Below are 18,506 nucleotides of genomic sequence, written 5' to 3' on the forward strand. Positions count from 1 at the left end.
CACAGACACTTGGAAAATGCAGAATGACATTTCTGACCGCCTTGACTCTGTATTTCTTCAGTGTGCTAGTTGTGTTCCCATTCTGAACTAGGCAATAATTGCAAAAATGAGCTCAACAGAAGTAAATGTTTTATCCAAGACCTCATTTTTACAGGAAGAACCTTCTGTCTTAAATGAAAGCACCTGGGCAGGTCAAGGGTATAACCATTCATCAGTAATTCCCTCTGTAGATAAGACATGATAAGAACTAGGAATGTTTCTGTTTTCAGATGGGGGCAGGTGGCCTGAGGGTGATAGCAGACCCTTGAATGCTGTAAGAGCATTGCTGGTAAGACATAAAGCATCAGTGGGCTGAAAATGGTAAAGGCAGTGCATAGTCAGCTTGTTTTTGGGATTTGCCATCCAATCTGTCTGAACTATTTCAGTGTCCACTGGTTGGGCATCAGGAAGTGTCAGAGTACAAAAGAGGGTGAAAAAGACAGTCCTCATTTTCTTTCTAAGTATATCCGCTGGGTTTAGAGAAGTGCATAGAACATAGTTTTTAAATGTGGTGGCGTCATTTGGGGTTGCACGTACACAGCAACGGTAGAGCAATTGTGTAGAGTGGTGCAGTCTGCAGCTCGTGCAGAGGGAGCCAGGCCCTCGGGGATGACGTGCGTGCTGGGGGGCGGCCAGATCTGCACTGTTCAGGACGTGGCTGTGCTGCACCAGGGCAGATTTGAAGGTACCTGTGATACTTCTGTCATTTTCTGATGATTTGTAGCTGCTGCTTGTTCTGCTGCTTGTTTTGTTCTCCCTCCCCGCAACTTAAGGCGGGGTTAAAATGGAGCATGAAAAATTTTAAAAGCAGCAGTCACCAGGCCTTTTAGAGAAAGAGTTTGATAAGGAAGCAACCATTTCCGTAGGTGTATGTTGATCATGTATAGCTCATGAATTGATGGCATGAAATAGAGGGATCAAGCTTTGAAGTTGGAAGGGATCTGGACCTTGATGAATTTTTGCGAATTCCTGGGAGCTGCAGTGGTTGGGTGAACTGAAGTCACAGAGGAGGCACGCACTGGGTGAGGACCAGCTCCTTGGGCAGGAGGTCTCAGGGTGCAGCACACAGGAATGCGGAGCAAAGCTCGCAGCCTGCAGGGAGGACATGACCCCCATGTTCCTGCCATGGGACCACAAGAAGTGGTCGGGAGCCTCCAGCAGGCTCCTGCATTTGCTTGCTGGCACTGAGCACCCTTCGAGCAGCTGCTGCACCTGACCCCTCAGCCCCTGCACCCCACTCCATATGTCACAGGTCAGCCAGCATCAGTTGTGCAGGGCGGTAGTGAGAGGAGAATCGGGCTGTCCCCCTACTCCTATGTTTCCTGATGCTCCCCACTAAACATATTGCTGCTATGGGATGGATGCACAGGAGGCTGTACAGGGATGTTTTCGTCCTGGCTTCTCCCCTACACAGCAAGCCTGCGACTCCCACCGGTGGTGAAATGCCCAGCTGCTTTTTGGCAGTCATGCCTGGGCCTTGGGAGCACTTATCCTATACTGTCTTATACGTTATGGAGCCAGCCCTGGAAATCTGGGTTGAGCTTGTCTTCTCTGGAATAAAGAATATTTTGAACATCTGCAAAGCCTGGGCACGGGCTTCAGAACTCAATGGCAGTGCTGTGCCTGTGCTGGGAGCCTGCTCTGCCGGTTTGTGCCAACAGTAGCAAAGGGACGCGGAGAACGGTGCACCTGCACCTCCACCGGCCAGAGCTGCACGTGGGTCAGTGTTGTTGTACTGCAGTTAATATTCATTACTGCCTCCATGCTGCATTAAAAGCAACAGAGGTACTTACATAGCCTGCAGGGATGAAGTTTTGTAACACCTAAATCTGGAGGATAAACTGAGTCCCGTGGAAAAAAAGAATTTGCAATGTGCCTCCACAGTTACTGTCAAGACTGAATTGCTTCATTGCCTTTGTTCTTCTTTCCCAACTTGTTTTTCATTTCAATGCTATTCTGAATTGTTGCTAACGCTATTATTTCTGTTTAACTGCTACCTCAGCCCTCTGTCCTGGCCCAAATACGTGGAAAGGCTTTTCTGTTCCCGGAGGTATTTTCCCAGCAGTCCAAGAGCAGGGTTCTGTCAAGTGCTCTCAAGTACATTCCCATGGGATTTAGCACTTCAGAGGGCTGAGACCATAAAACCAGACAAGCAAGGGCTGATGCCCATTTCCACATGTAACAGGATCATATTCTAACCTCAAGGTAATGCAGATGGTTTTGGTTTTGCTTCCTTTCCCTCTTCTGTTCGCCTGGCAGATTGATGAGACGGGAGCATTGCAAAAGAAACGGGTTTTTATGGTAGTGCAGGAATGTGAGCAATTAGCACACAAGGGAAAAATGAGTGCTGCCACAATGCGCACATTCAGAGCCTGATCCAGAGCTCCTTTTATTCACTCATGACAGAAATCAGTGTCTGATTTTTCATGCCTTTTCAAAGATTGTTAAATCTTTCATGGGTACAAATTTTTGGCAAAAATTGTCCAGTAAGATTCTTGCCAAAAGTTTTATGGTAGAATTTTGTAATGGAAAACAAAAGAGACTTCCAAGCAGGAATTACTCAAATCCAATATTACTTTGTATATTGTACTTCTGTTATTTCTTGCTGATTTTTGTTATAATTTGTATCTTCCCATGCATTTTACCCATGAAGCTCCCCATTACTGATTGTGGAGGGTTGGTTCAGCCTGCACTGGAGGAATGGCACAGAAGGATCCTGAGCAGCAGTTAGTAATGAGCAATATCAGCAGCTCTCATGATGTTATTACTCAGAGGAGACTTATTTATGGAGAGTGAAAATGTGGCCACCCTGTAGGTGAGACCAGTTAAGGGCCTGTGCCCCACATGCAGCACATGGAAGTGTTCCCATCCATGTGCTCAGCTGGGCGCAGCCTCCCTGCTGCAGTCCTGCCAGCTCGGAGAGCTGCAGCATTGCTCTGCTCCCAAATGCCCCCACACCCGGGGAGAGACCAGCAGGGTGGGAGCTGCCAGCCGCAGAGCAGTAACACACCTGGGAAGTGAAACTCAGGCTGCAGAGTGCTGCTAGCAGGTCTGTTTGCACATGGTCCTCCTGTATCAAGCATCAGAACAATGACCCCGCTCCCACTGTTGGGCTTGTTGGGCTGCTGTATTCGGCACCATGTCCTTATGGGTCTCCTTGGCTTGCCTGCTGTTCCCCCCCAACAGCTTTAGCAATACAACTGTAAACAAGCAAGTACAAACTCAGCACAGGCGCAGGCAGACAGTCGTGGCATGTGATTAACAAGGTCTCTCTGAGTAGGCAGAACTCGCTAATGAAAATGACCTTAATGAAAGATGTTTGTTTCTACTGCCACAGCAGCTTGAGATCCCAAGGAGACAGAGGTGCAGCTGCTGGTTATGCATTACAAGAATGTGATCTCGAGACTGAAAGGATTATGTCCTGCTGGTGGCTTAGACCAGAAAAGGAAGAGGTCTCATTGCTCTGTACAGCTCCTGTTCCAGTTGCAGTACTGCCCCCAGTCTTTGGAGAAATTAAATATTTAGGATCTTTCCATCTTGCTTATTTCCGTCTGCTTTTAAATTTCTTTTTAAATTCTGGGTAACAGACATCCAGCCGCACCTTTTATCCTCCGCTGGTACAACAACACTAGCTATATAGGAGGAATAAAAGAGACTATTATCCCTCTAGTAACAAAACAAACATGAAAGAGAACCAGAGGTCTGACAAATCTGCAGTGAACTTTGGCACAGTACTGCAGCACCAACTGTATAACTCTTGCATTTATCTGGAGGTCCCTGGGAACACCCATCATCTGCAAGTAACTGCTAAGAAAATCAGTGGAGTTGGCAGAAGACTTTGAAGAAGCTGCTCTTTAGTTCTCCTGCCCTGGAGAGCAGCAGCGAGGATACCAGCTGGTTTTGGCAGGACTACACTCCAGCGAACAGGGTGACATTAAAGCACTCTGCTTTGCAAAGCTTCCTGGCATGTTCTGGGGCTGAGGCATGCAGAGTGCAGCTTTTGTATGGTTATAACCCAGGGATATAACTGAGCTTCCAGTAATCACTGTGTTAAGTTTCCTCCCTGAATTTTTAAAGCGCTCGGTATTGTGACAGTGATTTAGACTGGTCAAGGGTGAAATGAAGCCCGCATAAGTATGATGCTGCGGAAATAATTTTATTCTTCAGCTGTGACGCAGATGCACCAGCTTTGTGTTTAAAAAAGCTTCTGTTGACAAGGTCATCTAATGTGCCATTCTAACCCAAAGCTGTTCTGAGGTCTGACAAGTAGAACTGCCAGTGGGTAAGGCAGTTGTGTTTTTTTTTTTTTCTAGCAAACATCCGTCTTTATAGCTGCAGAGGATTAGAAACGTCAGTAAATCAGATCTGCCTCCTGCCAATTGTGAGCCCTCCTGCAATTTGTTTTACTACCCACAAGAAAGAAAATTGTGAAAGCTGGATTTCGTGCATACTGGCTGCTGAGTGTTTACAGCATTTATCCTTAGACCGTGCTTAAAGGAGCATATAGCTAATTAAAAAACAAGATTCACAATACCTTTAAAACTGCATTTATCTTGCAGTGTATCAATGCGTTTTCCATTTTAAAACTGAACACACTAATTCTCACTAACTTGTTTTAAGGAGCGACCTTGCTTGCAGTGGCGGTAGGGGCCAGGACGTGTGAACAGTGCTGTTGTACCAGGTAGTCTGGCAACCTTGCTGTACCGGCCGTGGTGTTCTGTTTCTGGTTTTTATCCTAGTGGGTTTGGAGGCCCTACTTGCACGAGGGAAGCTCTCGGTACCTCTGTGCACTGAGGGAGAGAAACATCTGGGACAGGGCTCGCTCCTGTCCCAGCCCTCACTGCTTGGGAGCTGCTGGGGACTCTGAGCCCATGGGTGGGAGGCCAGGGAAGAAGTGGTGCAGCCAGCTCCCTGTCTGCTGCACTGCTGATAAAACTGTCTCCAAAATCAGTATTTTCCCCTCGTTCCACTGCAGCTAGGAGGCCCTACAGGTTTCAGTTCTCAAAACCTGTACCCAGTCATAGGTGCCCCTGCCTGCAGCAGCAGGCCCTGTGCCATTTTCATTTCTGCTATCTTGCTCATGAGAAAGGAAGGAGCTGGCTCCCGCTAGGGCCCTGCTCACCGTCAGGCCCAAGTCTTCCTTCCCTCATCCTGGGTATGGAGTGAAATTGGTCCTTAGGTAGGTGTTTAGTTTCTCCTTCCAGGAACCCCTTGGAAGAGTCCTTCTGGGGCACGAATTGTCCAGTGGGCCCAGCCTGGGCTGTCCCAAAGCTTCGGCAGCGATTTGTTCTGCTGTGCTGCTTGCGAGGGTGCCACCCTGCCTGGGCTTGGGGACCTCGGCCCGGTGCCTGCAGTCCCAGCATGGCTCGGACAGGGGGGCCTCACCCAAGTGGCCCTGGGCAGTGATGTCCCCTGGCTGTGGAGACTGCTGTCCCTCCGTGATGCTCCCTGAAGCATGAAAGTTTGGCGAGTTTTACAGTTTCTATATACCCCATGAAAGCAAGGGGAAAAAAACATGTCTGAAATGGATTAATTACTTATTATCAAGTGGTAATTTCAACACAGCTTTCAGTATGAAATAAGCAGAAATTCTGCACTTTTGAGTAATGACAGATACTCACTGGAGACGCGGTTGGCAGCAGAGCTGCAGCAGGCTCTTCAGTGTAGCTTTTGCCTGGTGTAGTATCTCTAAAGCAGGGAAAAAACCTTGACTATAGAAAATTGCTTGTGAACAGAAAGGAAGGTTTATTTCTTTTAGCACTCTGAAATAACATACAAGTCTAATGTTATAATGTACACATTAAAAAAGCTGTGTTTAGAGAGAAAATAGTTACAAAAAATAAACCCGGCATCACTATATCTGTTCATTGTAAAGCAGTGCCGGGAGCTTATGTAGATAACTGTGTAGTGTGTAGACCACAGTAAGTATGGTGCTTCTTAGTACTTGAAATCATTATGACGTTTTGACATGTAGTTTTAATAATGTAATTTCAAATATTATTTTGCTGGTAATATTGATATTTACAAGTTTTATATAACAATTTTTCCACTTCCTTCTTCTAGTTGCTGTTTTTTCCATGGTGGGTTGAGGATAAGGGGAGAAGAAAAGTTTTAAGGTTTTTTGTTGGTGGTGGTTTTTTTTTTTTTTTAAAGGTAAAATTTCTGGGGAAAAAACAGGGAAGTTCCCTGACCATCTCATCTCCAAGTGCTATAGCTCTGCTCTCAGCAGAGGGAAAAGGCAAGTCATCTGCAGTCTTGACTTTTGAACATGTCTCAGTCTTTCAGATGAGGCAGAGCCTAGTTTTGTCCATGATCTCATGAACACAGTCAATAATGCTTCCTTCCTTATGGGCTGTGCTTATGGGTCGGAGAACACTGATTTTAGTGCAGCCAATGTTTGTTGGGAAGCATGGAAACCAACATGTATGAACTGGATATTATTGCATAGATTGCAATTTTCTTTCTCAGTTTTCTGTTTTCAGAAACAAAATGCTACGTTAGATTTGTTTTATTTATACAAAATAAGCACAGATGATGGATATTTCTGGAGCATCAAATGTGGTGCTTTACTTCAGCACCCACATTTGGAAACATGACTTTTTGAGGTAAAGTTGTCAATGTTCTTCTGGAACAGAAGTTCATGGCTGCCAGTTAGCCTTAGACTTTATTTATAATTTTAGCAACAATTCTTGTCGTAGTATTTGGTCCTAGCACAGCAGTTAGGACACTGCTTAGCGATTTATTACACTGGTCCCATAAATAGTGGGTACTGCGAGAACTGGTGGATGGAGTGCGATTTCAGTAAGTCGTGCACCAGGCTGCTGAGACTCCTCGGCAGGCTGGCAGATGATGCTGTGCCAGAGAAGGTTTCACGTAAGATACCTTTTACTTTTTCCAATTTTGCAAATGCTGAGTAGTCTTGTCTTCTTTGTGCATTTAAGATCTTGCATTCAGCAAGCTATAGGCGGAGCTGTCTTTAAAATCCCAATTTTTCCCCACCTTATTTGGTGTTAGAACATGTTTCTGTGTGTACTGGGCATTGAGAAGGTGCGAAAAGCCTCCTGCTAATGGATGCTGTTCAGAGATGTTATCATCACGAGTTTGTGCCTCCATCTCATAGGACTCAGGCTAACAGAAAGATTATTTGTTGCCCAGAGAGCATCATGTCATGAATTACCTGACAAATGTGCCAGAAGCTCACTACATGTTTTAAGGACACGCTTTGTGGAATAAATACGCAGGTATTGGCATGCTAAATTAGGAAGGCTTTCACGTTATTTGTGTGACATAAACCAATCTGTTACATAAAGTTGAAGCTAGCATGTGCTTGTTGCTTGGATTGGTGTGGAAATATGTGTGGGTTTGGCAGATTATAGGTTATGTTGCTAATCTTATAACACGTTCTTTAGGGTGAGGAAGCAAAAAACATTCCTGGTGAATCTGTAACAGAGGAGCAGTTTACCGACGAAGAAGGCAACGTCATCACAAGAAAAGTAATCATGGCTTATATCGCTGCTCTGAGTCTTTGCATTCAAGTAACTTCTTTTAACATACTTTCTCCCCTTAGAATTTAGGAAAAAAAAATCGATACTTGTCATGTATTGCTTCCTACAGATCACCCGGAAGGTAGTAAGACGTGTTGTTATCCCACATGAGAGGAAAGTTGGTGAAATGGTAATGGAACGGGGACTGCCAGGAAATAACAGTAAATGCAGAGGGTTGTGTTGACTGCTAGAAAGCGCTGCTAAAGGGCTGGAGGTGTGCATTTAACAAGAAGCCTTGGCAAAGTGCAGTGCTTGCAGTTCTTGACAAGTCGTGCATTGGGGCGAAGGGGCAAGGATTTACCTTCGTGGCATTTCCTGGAAAGGGATCTCTCAAGGAGGCCTCACAGAGCTCTGCGGTGTGCAAAACGCCTTCCCCATGAAAGCATTATGGTCTGCCCATGTAAAACAGGCAGCAGATTTAAAATGTAGGTTTGGGGCCTGTTCTGTTTCATCAGTGTCTGTGAGTAAGGTTAAGCCCTTGCAGAATTTGTACCTGACACCCACAGGTATGCTACATTGCTTTTTCACCAGCCCAAAGGAGCTGGTCCCTACCAGCCTCTCACTCTCGTGTGCAATAACCCCTTGCTGGAGACTGGGGCTTTGCAGGATTCAGGGTGATGTGAACATATCTACGTGACGGTATCATATAGTAACACACATCAAGATGGGGTTTTGTCCTTCTGTGCTCTGTTTCAGTGCCTGCAAAAGGAAAGGAGGGCTGCGAGGCTGCAGGAACACCCCATCCCTCTTCCAGGGTGCCCTGTGGGTGAGGTTGGGTTGTGCCTCGAGCTGCTCTCCATCCCAAGTACCCTGTGGTCCCTGGCACGCAGGCGGCCTGGAGGCCTCGGGGGGAACAGGCAGGACATCTGGAGACAAACTGCTGCAAGGAAATTCATGCCTTGCTCCTAGTGCGTGGCCAGGGCTCTTGTCTCCAGTAAAACTGACAGTGGGGTTAATGGGTTTTTGTCCGAGTGAAAACAGAATTGAGGACTCGGAAAGAAGCAAACATGAAAAATACTCTTTTTCTGCTGGTGAAGAGAAAAATGAGGTAGGGAGCACAGAAATAGAAATGAATTAAACATATTTCAATCCCTTCTTTCTTAGCCCTTTATCAGGGAAAATAGAAATTCTGCCCAGCAAAGGAGAATTTTGCTGCACCAGATTAGATTACTGAAAAACTACAAATAGTTACAAATGCATCAATGCAGATCAGCCAAGGGGTAAATTCTGCCGATAACCACACATAAACAGATGCATTCTGTGATGTGAATGAGGCTTGTGATTACTGGAGTGTTTATTTTTAGATGATTATTGAGCTATTTTTAATGAGTACAGATGAACTTCATTTGGGGGTTTGCTGTTTTAAAGACACCGAAACCTGCACTGCTTGTCACTGTTAATGGTTTTACTTCTGCTCTGCTTTGGTGATGGTTTTTTGCTGCTTTCTTCCTCTTCCCTTTACTCCATTACTAACCTGCTCACTTTAAAGCACAGACTTTGTGAAACATCACAACAGCAGCCATGGCCTATGCTCTCAGAAATGTCCACCGACCCTGGCTGGCCCAGGGGTCTGGTTGGAAAGTGATTTTCCTTGAAGGTGGTGATGAATCCAGCTGTAGCTGATGGCAGGGGCTCTTCCGAAGGCTGCGTGCTCCAGCCCAGATGCTCTTTCCCAAATTGTAGACCTGTATTTTCTACCTGAAGATGATATTTCAGGCCTGTGCTTTTGCAGCTCAGCAGAGTGGATAGATAGATTGTGTGTATCTTTGAAATGAAGTGTTAATGTGATTTAACTGCTTTTTACTTATCCTGTTACAGCAAAATGTGGAGCCTGTTTTGGAAGCAGGTTTATAATTACAAGCATTCTCCACAGGCTATGCTAATGCTTATGTTTTCCTTTAAAGCAGGGTGAAGCTTACAAGGTTAAGACAAAGAAAGAAGTCAGACATGTGGAGAAGAAAAGTTACTCATGAAAGTTGAAAGCCAACCACTGAACGGTCAGTTTGATCAATTTTCTTCCCTTGTAACGCTTTTGCTAGCACAGCACTGTGTAGAGAAGGGGCTAGCACCTGAGCAGTGCAGTGGCTTGCTTTCTGCCACCTTGGCATCGCTTTCAAGCTGCAAAGCTGAATAGGTGGTCCTCGGTCCCGTATGAAGAAAATGACCTTCAGTTCATGCATAGAAGCTGAGCTTTATCTGTTGGAACATAAAGCAAAGCAAAACTGAGCCATGTGTAAGATTTGGGGAGTTTCACAAAGCATAGAGTTTGTAATCCACAGTGTTTTCTACTCCTAAAAGTGGACTTAGACATGACTAGTGAAAGAACTGCATACCAGTAAATGTACTGAGTGAAAGACTTCTTCCACAGCTGGACATGTGATCTGCGGGCAGTTATGCAAGTGAGTGTCCTTGTACAAGCCAGTAAGTGTCTAAATATTTGCCAACAAATAATCCTTACCAAATGTTTCTTATAAAATTTATTGATCCAACTTCAGTGATTGTAAGAAAAGAGCAGCTGACAGTATAAGGGCTCCCCAAAGTAAATCCAAATGCCACCGGCCGACACAGACTCACAGAACAGCATAGGTTGGCAGGGACCTTTAGAGATCATCTGGTCCAAGCAGGGAAATGCAGAGCAGGTTCTCCAGGATCACGTCCAGGTGGGTTTTGAATATCTCCAGAGAAGGAGACTCCACAGCCTCTCTGGACAACCTGTTTCAGTGCTCTGTCACTCTCGCAGTGAAGTCTTACCTCACAATCAGGTGCAATGTGGCTTGTGCTTGCTCTGTAACGGTGTGCCGGAGCATGTGAAGCAAGAGGCTGCTTTGTCTATAGCTGTAATCACACAGTATATTTACCTTGTGTCTTTTTTCCACTCAGAATTTCTCTTAGCTTTGGTGGCTTTTAGGAAACAGGCAGAGGAGGATTTGGGGAAATGGGAGTTTGTTTTATCATTTTCCTATATATCTGGTATAGGGATTGTGTGTAGGGTTAAAGAACAGAATAAACAGGGCCTGTAAAACATAACAAATAGCGATGTGGAAGTAAAGAACAGAGTGTCCTTAGTCCCTTCCAAGTGCTGTAATATGGCCCCCTAAAGCCACCTGGCCATACCAGTTTTCTGAGCATGTGAATAATGAGACCGCAGGGACTCGATGTGTGGGATCTTGCAGAGAGCTTTATGGGATCAAGCCCTCCAGAGCAAGCACCATAAAGTGACTGGCTTGCTTTCAGTGTGCTTTTAGCAACTCATAGCACCTACTGGGTCAGTCAAGCACAACCACTGAATTCCTGCTTTTATTGAGAGCCCTCCCACATGTGCTAATAGAATAATACCACTTCACATGGTTTGCTGCTGAATATACTCATAAAATATTTAACATTTTGAAAGGGCAGGCCATTCTCCTTCATGGAGCTTGGGGATACTAGAGGAAAGCAAGCCAAAGGGACAGCATTGCATGTATGAAATTGTGTCCCAAGTTAGCTCCCATGCTTCTCTTTTGAAATTTGGAATTTTCCTTTCCACCTATCTGAGTGCTATCTACATGCTTAAAGCTAAGATGAGATCTGTTGGGCAGTTACCTCTGTGCACCCGGAGCCACTGTGGATCCGCAGGGGGAAACCAGTGGAAATGTGTGAATTTGAAGGCACTGAAGGCAGGATGGGCATTGAACTCCTTAAGTGGTGCAGATGAAGAGCCTGCCAGCCTACAAGTGTGATGCAGCACATATTTGGAATAAGGGAGGGCAGATATTTTAAAATAAAATGGCATTAATAAAGCAGTCTTTGCCTAATGTATGAAACATATTCTGACCTTGAGAAAGCCAGAGTCTGACTTCCTCAGAAGCAGATGTGCTCCCATGGCTGCTGATGCATTTCTTTTGTGCTTTCTAGGAGGCAATTCTGCCCTTGTAGAGCCCCTCAGAAACTCAGAGTCCTCCTTAGATGAGCCCTTGCTCAGGGAGAACTTTGTCATGTAAGACGAGTCTTTGTGGTCCGAGCTTTGATACGAGGTCATGAGCAAAGGTGTATTAAATAATTGTTAGCTCAGTCAAGTGTCTGAAGTGTCTGTTGAAGACATTCCATCTGAATATAGAAGAGGTTATGTTCTCAGAGACCAAGGATTCTGATAGAAAACCAGTTGGTTTCTTGGTCCCAAAAGACAATAAATAAATATATTTATATATATATATGGGGAACAGAGGTGCTGCTTTTCCTTTAAATGTTTGGGGGGGAGGGTGAACATTTTTTGCTAGATTTTGCTGTAAAAATTGCTTTGTGACCATTGCAAAAAAACCCATTGCAAAATACGGGTCGAAAGGAAAAGCCACGATTTTTTTTGCATGAAGCTCTGCAGGGCTACGGGACAGGTTTCCGCCCAGTACTGTGCGAGCTGGCCTGACTGCTGCTGCATTGTGAACAGACAGCTTTCAGCTGCGGAATAGATCTATGTCAGCCTAGATGTGGGCAAGGACACATTGTTTCAGCATAGGAGAGCGCAAGCACTCCCAGGGAATGCGCGTGGACCTGTGACCTGATTAGTAAACAGGCATGTCCATGCCAGCCTGAATCCCGCAGGCACTGCACAAGCCACACTCGCAAACAGCCTTCCCAGCACCCAGGTGCTGGGGAGCTCGCAGGTCTTGCAGCTCCTATTCACCAGTGTTTTGTTTCTGCTTCATGCGTCCACGCAATGGATTTAACAAACTTGTCGTTACGTGCTGGCTGCATGATCATTTTGGGATGGGCAGGAGAAGAGGGGTTGGACCCTCTGTCTCCTCGGTGCCACTCATGGAGCCAGGTGGAAGATGTATTAGGCAGCCCTTCCTTGCTCTGTCCTTCATGAACTGTCCTTCATAAAGGCTTGCTTCCACGTTCCTGGCTCTTTTGGTCCCATTCCCCAAGCAGCTGAGAGAGGTGGATGTCCAAGGAGCGCAGGTTTTAGACCACTGTGGATGGTTGGAGACAAAAAACAAAAGTGGGTTGAGAAAGAAGCGGCTCCCGGAGATAACGAATGCTATTTCTCCCATTACAGAGCACAGATTTCTTGTAATCCTTTCCGAAGAGCTGTTACTTTGTCTGGGGTGATGAAACACAGTGTCTAGCAAACATATTTGTAAATCAGTTCATGAGCAACGTGGATGTCTGTGGATGCATTTTCCCTTCATGCTGGGAGCTCAACTAATTTCATTACATACCTAGAAACAGTATGATTTATCCCATTACAGAATCCCATAATGCCAATTAGAACTATTTTGTTTAGTCAGGGAAAGGCATGAAATTGATTCTGAGATATTCTGAAATGACTTTGTGCTCTCTTTTCTTTCCGTAGGACTGTGTGCTTTTACTGCCAGTATTCTGGAAGAAAAATCAACAGGAATTAAACATTCACCTATAAAAGTGTGCGTGTGTTTGCTGCTTCCACACATTAACCGCATGGTTTTTATGCAAAAGCAAAAACAAAACAAAAAAAATTAATTTAGCATGAGCCAATTTACAGAGCATGGAAATTCACTTTCATTCACAGGATTGGAGAGTGCGCAGTTAACAATGCAGTGTATATACAAGATGCCATGCTGTTAACAGCTTATTTCAAGCAGTTTGATGTCATCACAAAACAAATAAATTCCTGTGGCCAGAGGAGATGTATGAAGACGAAATGGTTAAACCATGGAAAGACACTAAAATTACTAAAATCCACAACAGCTCGCCTTATTTTTCTTGGACCCAAACTGTCAGGGTATAAAACACTGTTTGTTTCTTTTTTAAACATCAATAGTTTTGCTGTAAATAAATAACACTGTATAAATTCTAACAAATAGAATAAATGTTGATAAGGCACTGCCTTTTCGATCACAAACAGAATACTGCGAATGCATTGAGCAGGCTAGGTGTCTCAAGCGGCTACACCTACAGGGATATTCTGGGTGTATCTTCACAGATTCTTGTATATTAGCAATTATAATGTTTGTATATGCAAAAACGCTAGCTTGATTTTAAAAAAATCTTTAAAATCTGCTGCAAATTTAAATGATTCCCAAAATGAGGAATTCTGTAGTTCTGTGAAAATTTTTCTTCAGAGTACTAATATTTTGATGCATGTGTTTCACCTTATTTTGATTAAATCTTTTCCAGTTTTGCAAACACTATACTGCAACACGAAAAATAAGATTTTATCTGTAAACACAAAGCCCTTCATCTAATATTTGTTGCTGTTGCCAATTTTTCAATGAAATGACCTAAAAACCATAACATATACAGTAGTTGCATTATGGGGAGGGGGGTGCTATCTGTTCTTGCTTTATAATGGGGGTAATGCTTGCAGCTTTAGAAGTGGGTTGGTGCTCTGACGGGCACAAGTTCGGGATATTTTTAAATGAACTGAAGAGAAATTATTAGCTAATAGACTGGCAGCACGCTGTAAAATTATTACTGTATTGTGTACTGGCTATAAGATGTAGAATCTTTCAGTAAGCCAATCATCTGTAATCATCCTAGCAGTGTAATATTAGGTTGTTAAGGCTGCTGTGTTTTAAAGGGCATTTTTATTTGGGTTTTGGTGAAATACTTTGATTTGTTGATTATATTCATATGGAAACAGCATTCATTGATAATAGCTCTAATTACATATGTATGAAAACAACAAACACTGGATGATCTAGTTGATTATTTAAGCATAAAATAAATTGTGTTAAAACTCTTGGATAACGTGTATTTGGCAGTGTTATTGTACCCTATAGAAGTGTTTTTGGAATGTCAGCCATTAATTATCCCTGGCTTTTTGCTTCTTTTCCTCTCAGTTTCTTTTGTCTGATCCACCTCCTCGTCTTCATAGTGTGACAGGTCATCACTTGGCAGGCTGTCCCAGAGTGGGTGGAACAGGAGTAACACAGCAGCCAGCACATCCTCAGCAAAAGTAAGGAAACCCCACCTCTCTGGGACGTTAGGAGACCTCCTCAGACCTGGGGAAAGGACAAGTCTAATAGGTTATGCACAGCCTCTTCTCCAACACGTGTCAACTCTGGACCTTTAATTTATTTCACCCCATCAAGAATCAGGAACACCGCTGCTCCCAGCGTGTATCAGTCACACCAATAACCAACCCGTTGTAGATGATGTAAATGAAGTGTACATCTCCTGTATATTGCATGCACTTCCTGTATATCATAGGTGATGGGCCATTACATATGGTCCATGGTGATGGACCATTATATATAAATACTTGGCTTTGTTGCCAAAACAAAGTTTTGTAAGCAACATCAATACACGCTCATTGCTCTGGACTGTGGTCTTCTGCTTGAGGGTAATAAATAATTTTATTGCTCAAGGTTTCACTTTTACCTGACTTTCAAGGCAATACGAAGATGTATTTTATGCTATCTTGGCACCCGAGGAAGCTCCACTGCTACAGAGATGGCTCAGTCTGCTTGTTAAATCCGCATTATTCTGAAAGCTAATCCCCACAGGAACCAGTCCTCACCTGGGGTCAGTCAGCAGAGCTCTCAACTGGTGAAAAGTACTTGGCTTCAGCAGAGCATAACAGGTTTGTTTGTCAGTGCTTGAGTCACTAGGGCTGTGAGCTTTTGAAGTAGTGGCAGTAAACAAAGGGTTTTTCTTAATTTCAGCAGCCAGTCTGTGTTGCCATGCACCTTTTACTGAGCTCGGGATACTGCTGGTACAATACTGTTGGTTCCAGTCCTTACACAAGCTAGTCTGCAGGGCAAATGTCACTTACAAAAGTGAAGAACAAATACATCTTATTGCAGGTCACAGTCCAACAACGGCAGCGTTCACGCTTCTGAAGACCTCACCGTCCAGTTGCCGCACTCCCAGTCGCAAGTATCCACATCAGTTAGATGAAAATGAATGTTTTTTTAGTAAATGGTGTGTAGATGTACATATTTACTATTATATCATGGCTTTACAGTTTGAAACAAAGGCTGTAGTGGCCAGCAGCAGGAATACACGAGCAGCACCGTAGGAGAGCCTCTCTTCATCTCTGTAGCAGCATCCAAAATACAGAATTTCATTTGATCCATCTGCCTGGTCACCTTTCAGTACCTGACACTGACAAGGGAGAAAGCTGGCGCTGTAGTTCTGGTAGGCAGAAGGTCTCTTTGTCTAGACAAACGTGGGGTTACTTGTGTGGGGTAGCAGAGATGTGCAGGTGAATCTCAACAGGTCTCCTGCTGGTGGTGGTGATTCACCTGTCACCATCAAGCCTGGGGAGTCGGTCTCGATCATGGAAGTACACGTGAGCAGGTGCTGGTTTGCCTGAAAGCTCCAGAGACATCTTTCACAGGCAGTGACCAACAAAGATGCATATTTGGGCCGTTCGGGGCAGTGCTGCCCGTGCCCAGGCAGTGCTGTGCCTGCCGCCAGCGGGTCCCGTGCAGGTCGGCCCTTTGGCGCTTGCTGCCTTCCAGGGAGGAGCTGCCCCTGGAGCTTTGATACAAAGGAGAAACTGGAAGTCAGAACAGGAACCCTGCACCTACATTTCCAGAGTTTAAAATTTCCCACGAAATGTTGCACAAACAGGACTTTCTGGGTGTTGGTTTGTTTTGCTCTGAATGTATTGATTCCAACAGTAGCTCAGGATATTTGGGAAAAAACAAGGTTGAAGCATAAACAATCATTTTAGAAGGAAAACAGAAATCTTGCCAATACTAGCAACTGATGCAGACAGCCCAAGTGAAGGCTCTGCCTTTAATATTTGCTTTCGTCTTTTTTTCGTATTTTCTCCAGTGAGAACATTCCCCTTAGAGGCAAAATTGTAAGTCATGGGACTTTTATTGCATCTATTAATATAAACTAGATTGCTAAGTACGGGGTTCTTTTTAGCCTTTGATATTTGTTTTTGCACTACCTAGTAATAATATTCTACAGTACTTTTTCCATTTCTGGAAGACTATCCATTACATTTTATTTGTGGCCGGTAATAGTTTTAATCTCAGAAATTAGAAGAGTTCCTGTAGCGCAGAGATGACATTAGTGGGGATAAATGGCAGTAGCTTGCAGGATTACAGCACCCTGCTAATTAATGCTAATTTCCTAGGGGATTGTTTAACACAGGCTTTTGTCTGTAGCCTGCACTGAGCAGGCAATCGAGACATGCTCCATCGGCGGGCTGCTGCAGCCTGGCATGCAAGCACGCGTGCTGAAAGGCTCTCCGCGCACCCCTAGGAAGGAGACTACCAGGAATCGGGGACTGTCAGGGGTGTGGGGTGAGCACTGTGGGCTCTAGGGGGCTGGGGACCAGCTCTCCCCTAAGCCCTGGGAAGCTGATGGTCACGGGGGCAGCCCAGAGCTGCCACGGCCAGGCCCCAGCCTCCTCCGTCCTTGTGGCCTGCCGTGCTCCATTGGCTGGGGGTACGTGACCATGAGCCTTGGGTTTTGAGTTTTAAGGGAAAAATTAAACACTTGTGAAATGCCACCCAGCCAGCTATTCAGCACAAGTACAGATAACGATGTCTTTTGGGGGAGACCCACCTGCAGGGTCGTGGCAGTGCTGTCACCTGCCCGGCAGCGATGGCTTTGGTGTAGCCCCTGCTCCATGGCCACCTCTCTTCAGGCGCGGGCTGGGGGTCGCCTGGCTGAGGCCGATGCTGAGACGCGGGAGGAGGCAAAGCAGGACTGGGCTGGATGCAAACAGGACCTCCGCTTTCGGGCTGGAGGAGGAACAGCCCCAGGGCAGCTCCCCTCTAACCCTGGGGTGAGAGAGAGAAAACACAGTGAGAACAAGGAGGAAAATTCTCCCTTTGTGCGAGAGCACAGAAGTTTTCAGACTGAGATACAAATCCTAGGGTAGGGAAGGGGAAGACAGAAAACTGAGACCTGGCCTGCTACAAAGTGCTTTACATAAACTATAATCCATTACTGCAAAAGAAAAAGGTTAGTGAAGGACAGAAAAATGAGCTGCTCAAGAAAAATCTATGTATATGCCACAGTTTTCATAACTGCTGATGCTAAAAACAGTATGCTAATTGTGCATGGCTCTATTTATTTGACCCTAAATTCTGGAGGAAGGCGAAGATTTATAATAAAAATTTTATTGGTGCTTTTCCCATCACGCTAGTGTTCAATAATTGAGAGCCATTTGGTCTATAAAACAGCAACGCACAGTGATCCACTGTTCACCAACTTCTCTGGAAAGCTTCCAGAAGCTGGAAATTGTTACGGCATGGCCAGAACAACAGAACAAACTTATTACAACTTCTGAAAAAAATTCACTGGGAAAATAAGGATAAAAAATACAAGCCCAAGAGCTGAAGATTCACTAGCTGCTGAATTGCTACCGCACAGCAAATTTTCATAATCATACTCTGTCCTGCGGAGAGACTTCTTTTCTAATACAAGTTTCTGATTAAATAATTGTTGGTCAGAAAAAGAAAGCAGCACATCATTATTTTAGTATGAACTGCTTCTTAGAAAACATGTTTTATTTTGCATCAATAGACAATCCACATTATTAGTGAACTGTTTTTTTTTTTTTTTTCTGCATATACAAATGTTTTCCAAACCTATGTTTCTCCTCTCCTTAAACAATTCTTCCACCATGGTAAAATCTCTACGCACACAATCAGTATTCTCCTTTGAATACTTGCTTGTGTCACAATTCTTCTTGACCCTGCTTCATTTTATTTTCCTAGTAATATTTTCCATTAATTGCATTTTCATGCGACTTTGTCTTTCCCCCTTTTTTTCCCCCTCCCTATTTCAGTTGGTTACTCAGCACTGCGCAGAATTCTTCCCAGGGTTAATTATCTTTGGTTGGTCTTTTCAGTCTATAACTACTGAACATTTTAATAAAACTGTATTGTTAGAGAAGTTCTTCCAGCTGATTGATGGGCCTACAGAATTATATTACGGATTCAATTAAATCTCTGAACGTCCTTCTTCTAATCCCTCACTCCAGCAATATAT

The 18,506-nt window shown here is 44.4% G+C and overlaps 1 protein-coding gene across 13 annotated transcripts in view; it reads left to right on the forward strand.

Annotated features, from left to right (window-relative positions):
* ANK3 (ankyrin 3) overlaps positions 1-14,291 on the forward strand; it is a 365,999-nt gene extending 351,708 nt beyond the window's left edge. For 9 of the 13 annotated variants that reach the window (XM_067000746.1, XM_067000749.1, XM_067000748.1 and 6 more), the window contains 4 exons: positions 7,449-7,532; positions 7,654-7,713; positions 9,488-9,580; positions 12,916-14,291. In XM_067000746.1, coding sequence (XP_066856847.1) covers positions 7,449-7,532; positions 7,654-7,713; positions 9,488-9,556 — 213 coding nt within the window. In that variant the 3' untranslated portion in view covers positions 9,557-9,580; positions 12,916-14,291. The remainder of the gene's footprint in view (positions 1-7,448; positions 7,533-7,653; positions 7,714-9,487; positions 9,581-12,915) is intronic. The other 4 variants (XM_067000753.1, XM_067000757.1, XM_067000752.1 and 1 more) reach the window with 3 other exon arrangements.
* Positions 14,292-18,506: the final 4,215 nt, after the last annotated feature.

This window comes from Anser cygnoides, chromosome 7 (genome assembly GCF_040182565.1).
Source record: "Anser cygnoides isolate HZ-2024a breed goose chromosome 7, Taihu_goose_T2T_genome, whole genome shotgun sequence".
NCBI lineage: Eukaryota > Metazoa > Chordata > Aves > Anseriformes > Anatidae > Anser > Anser cygnoides.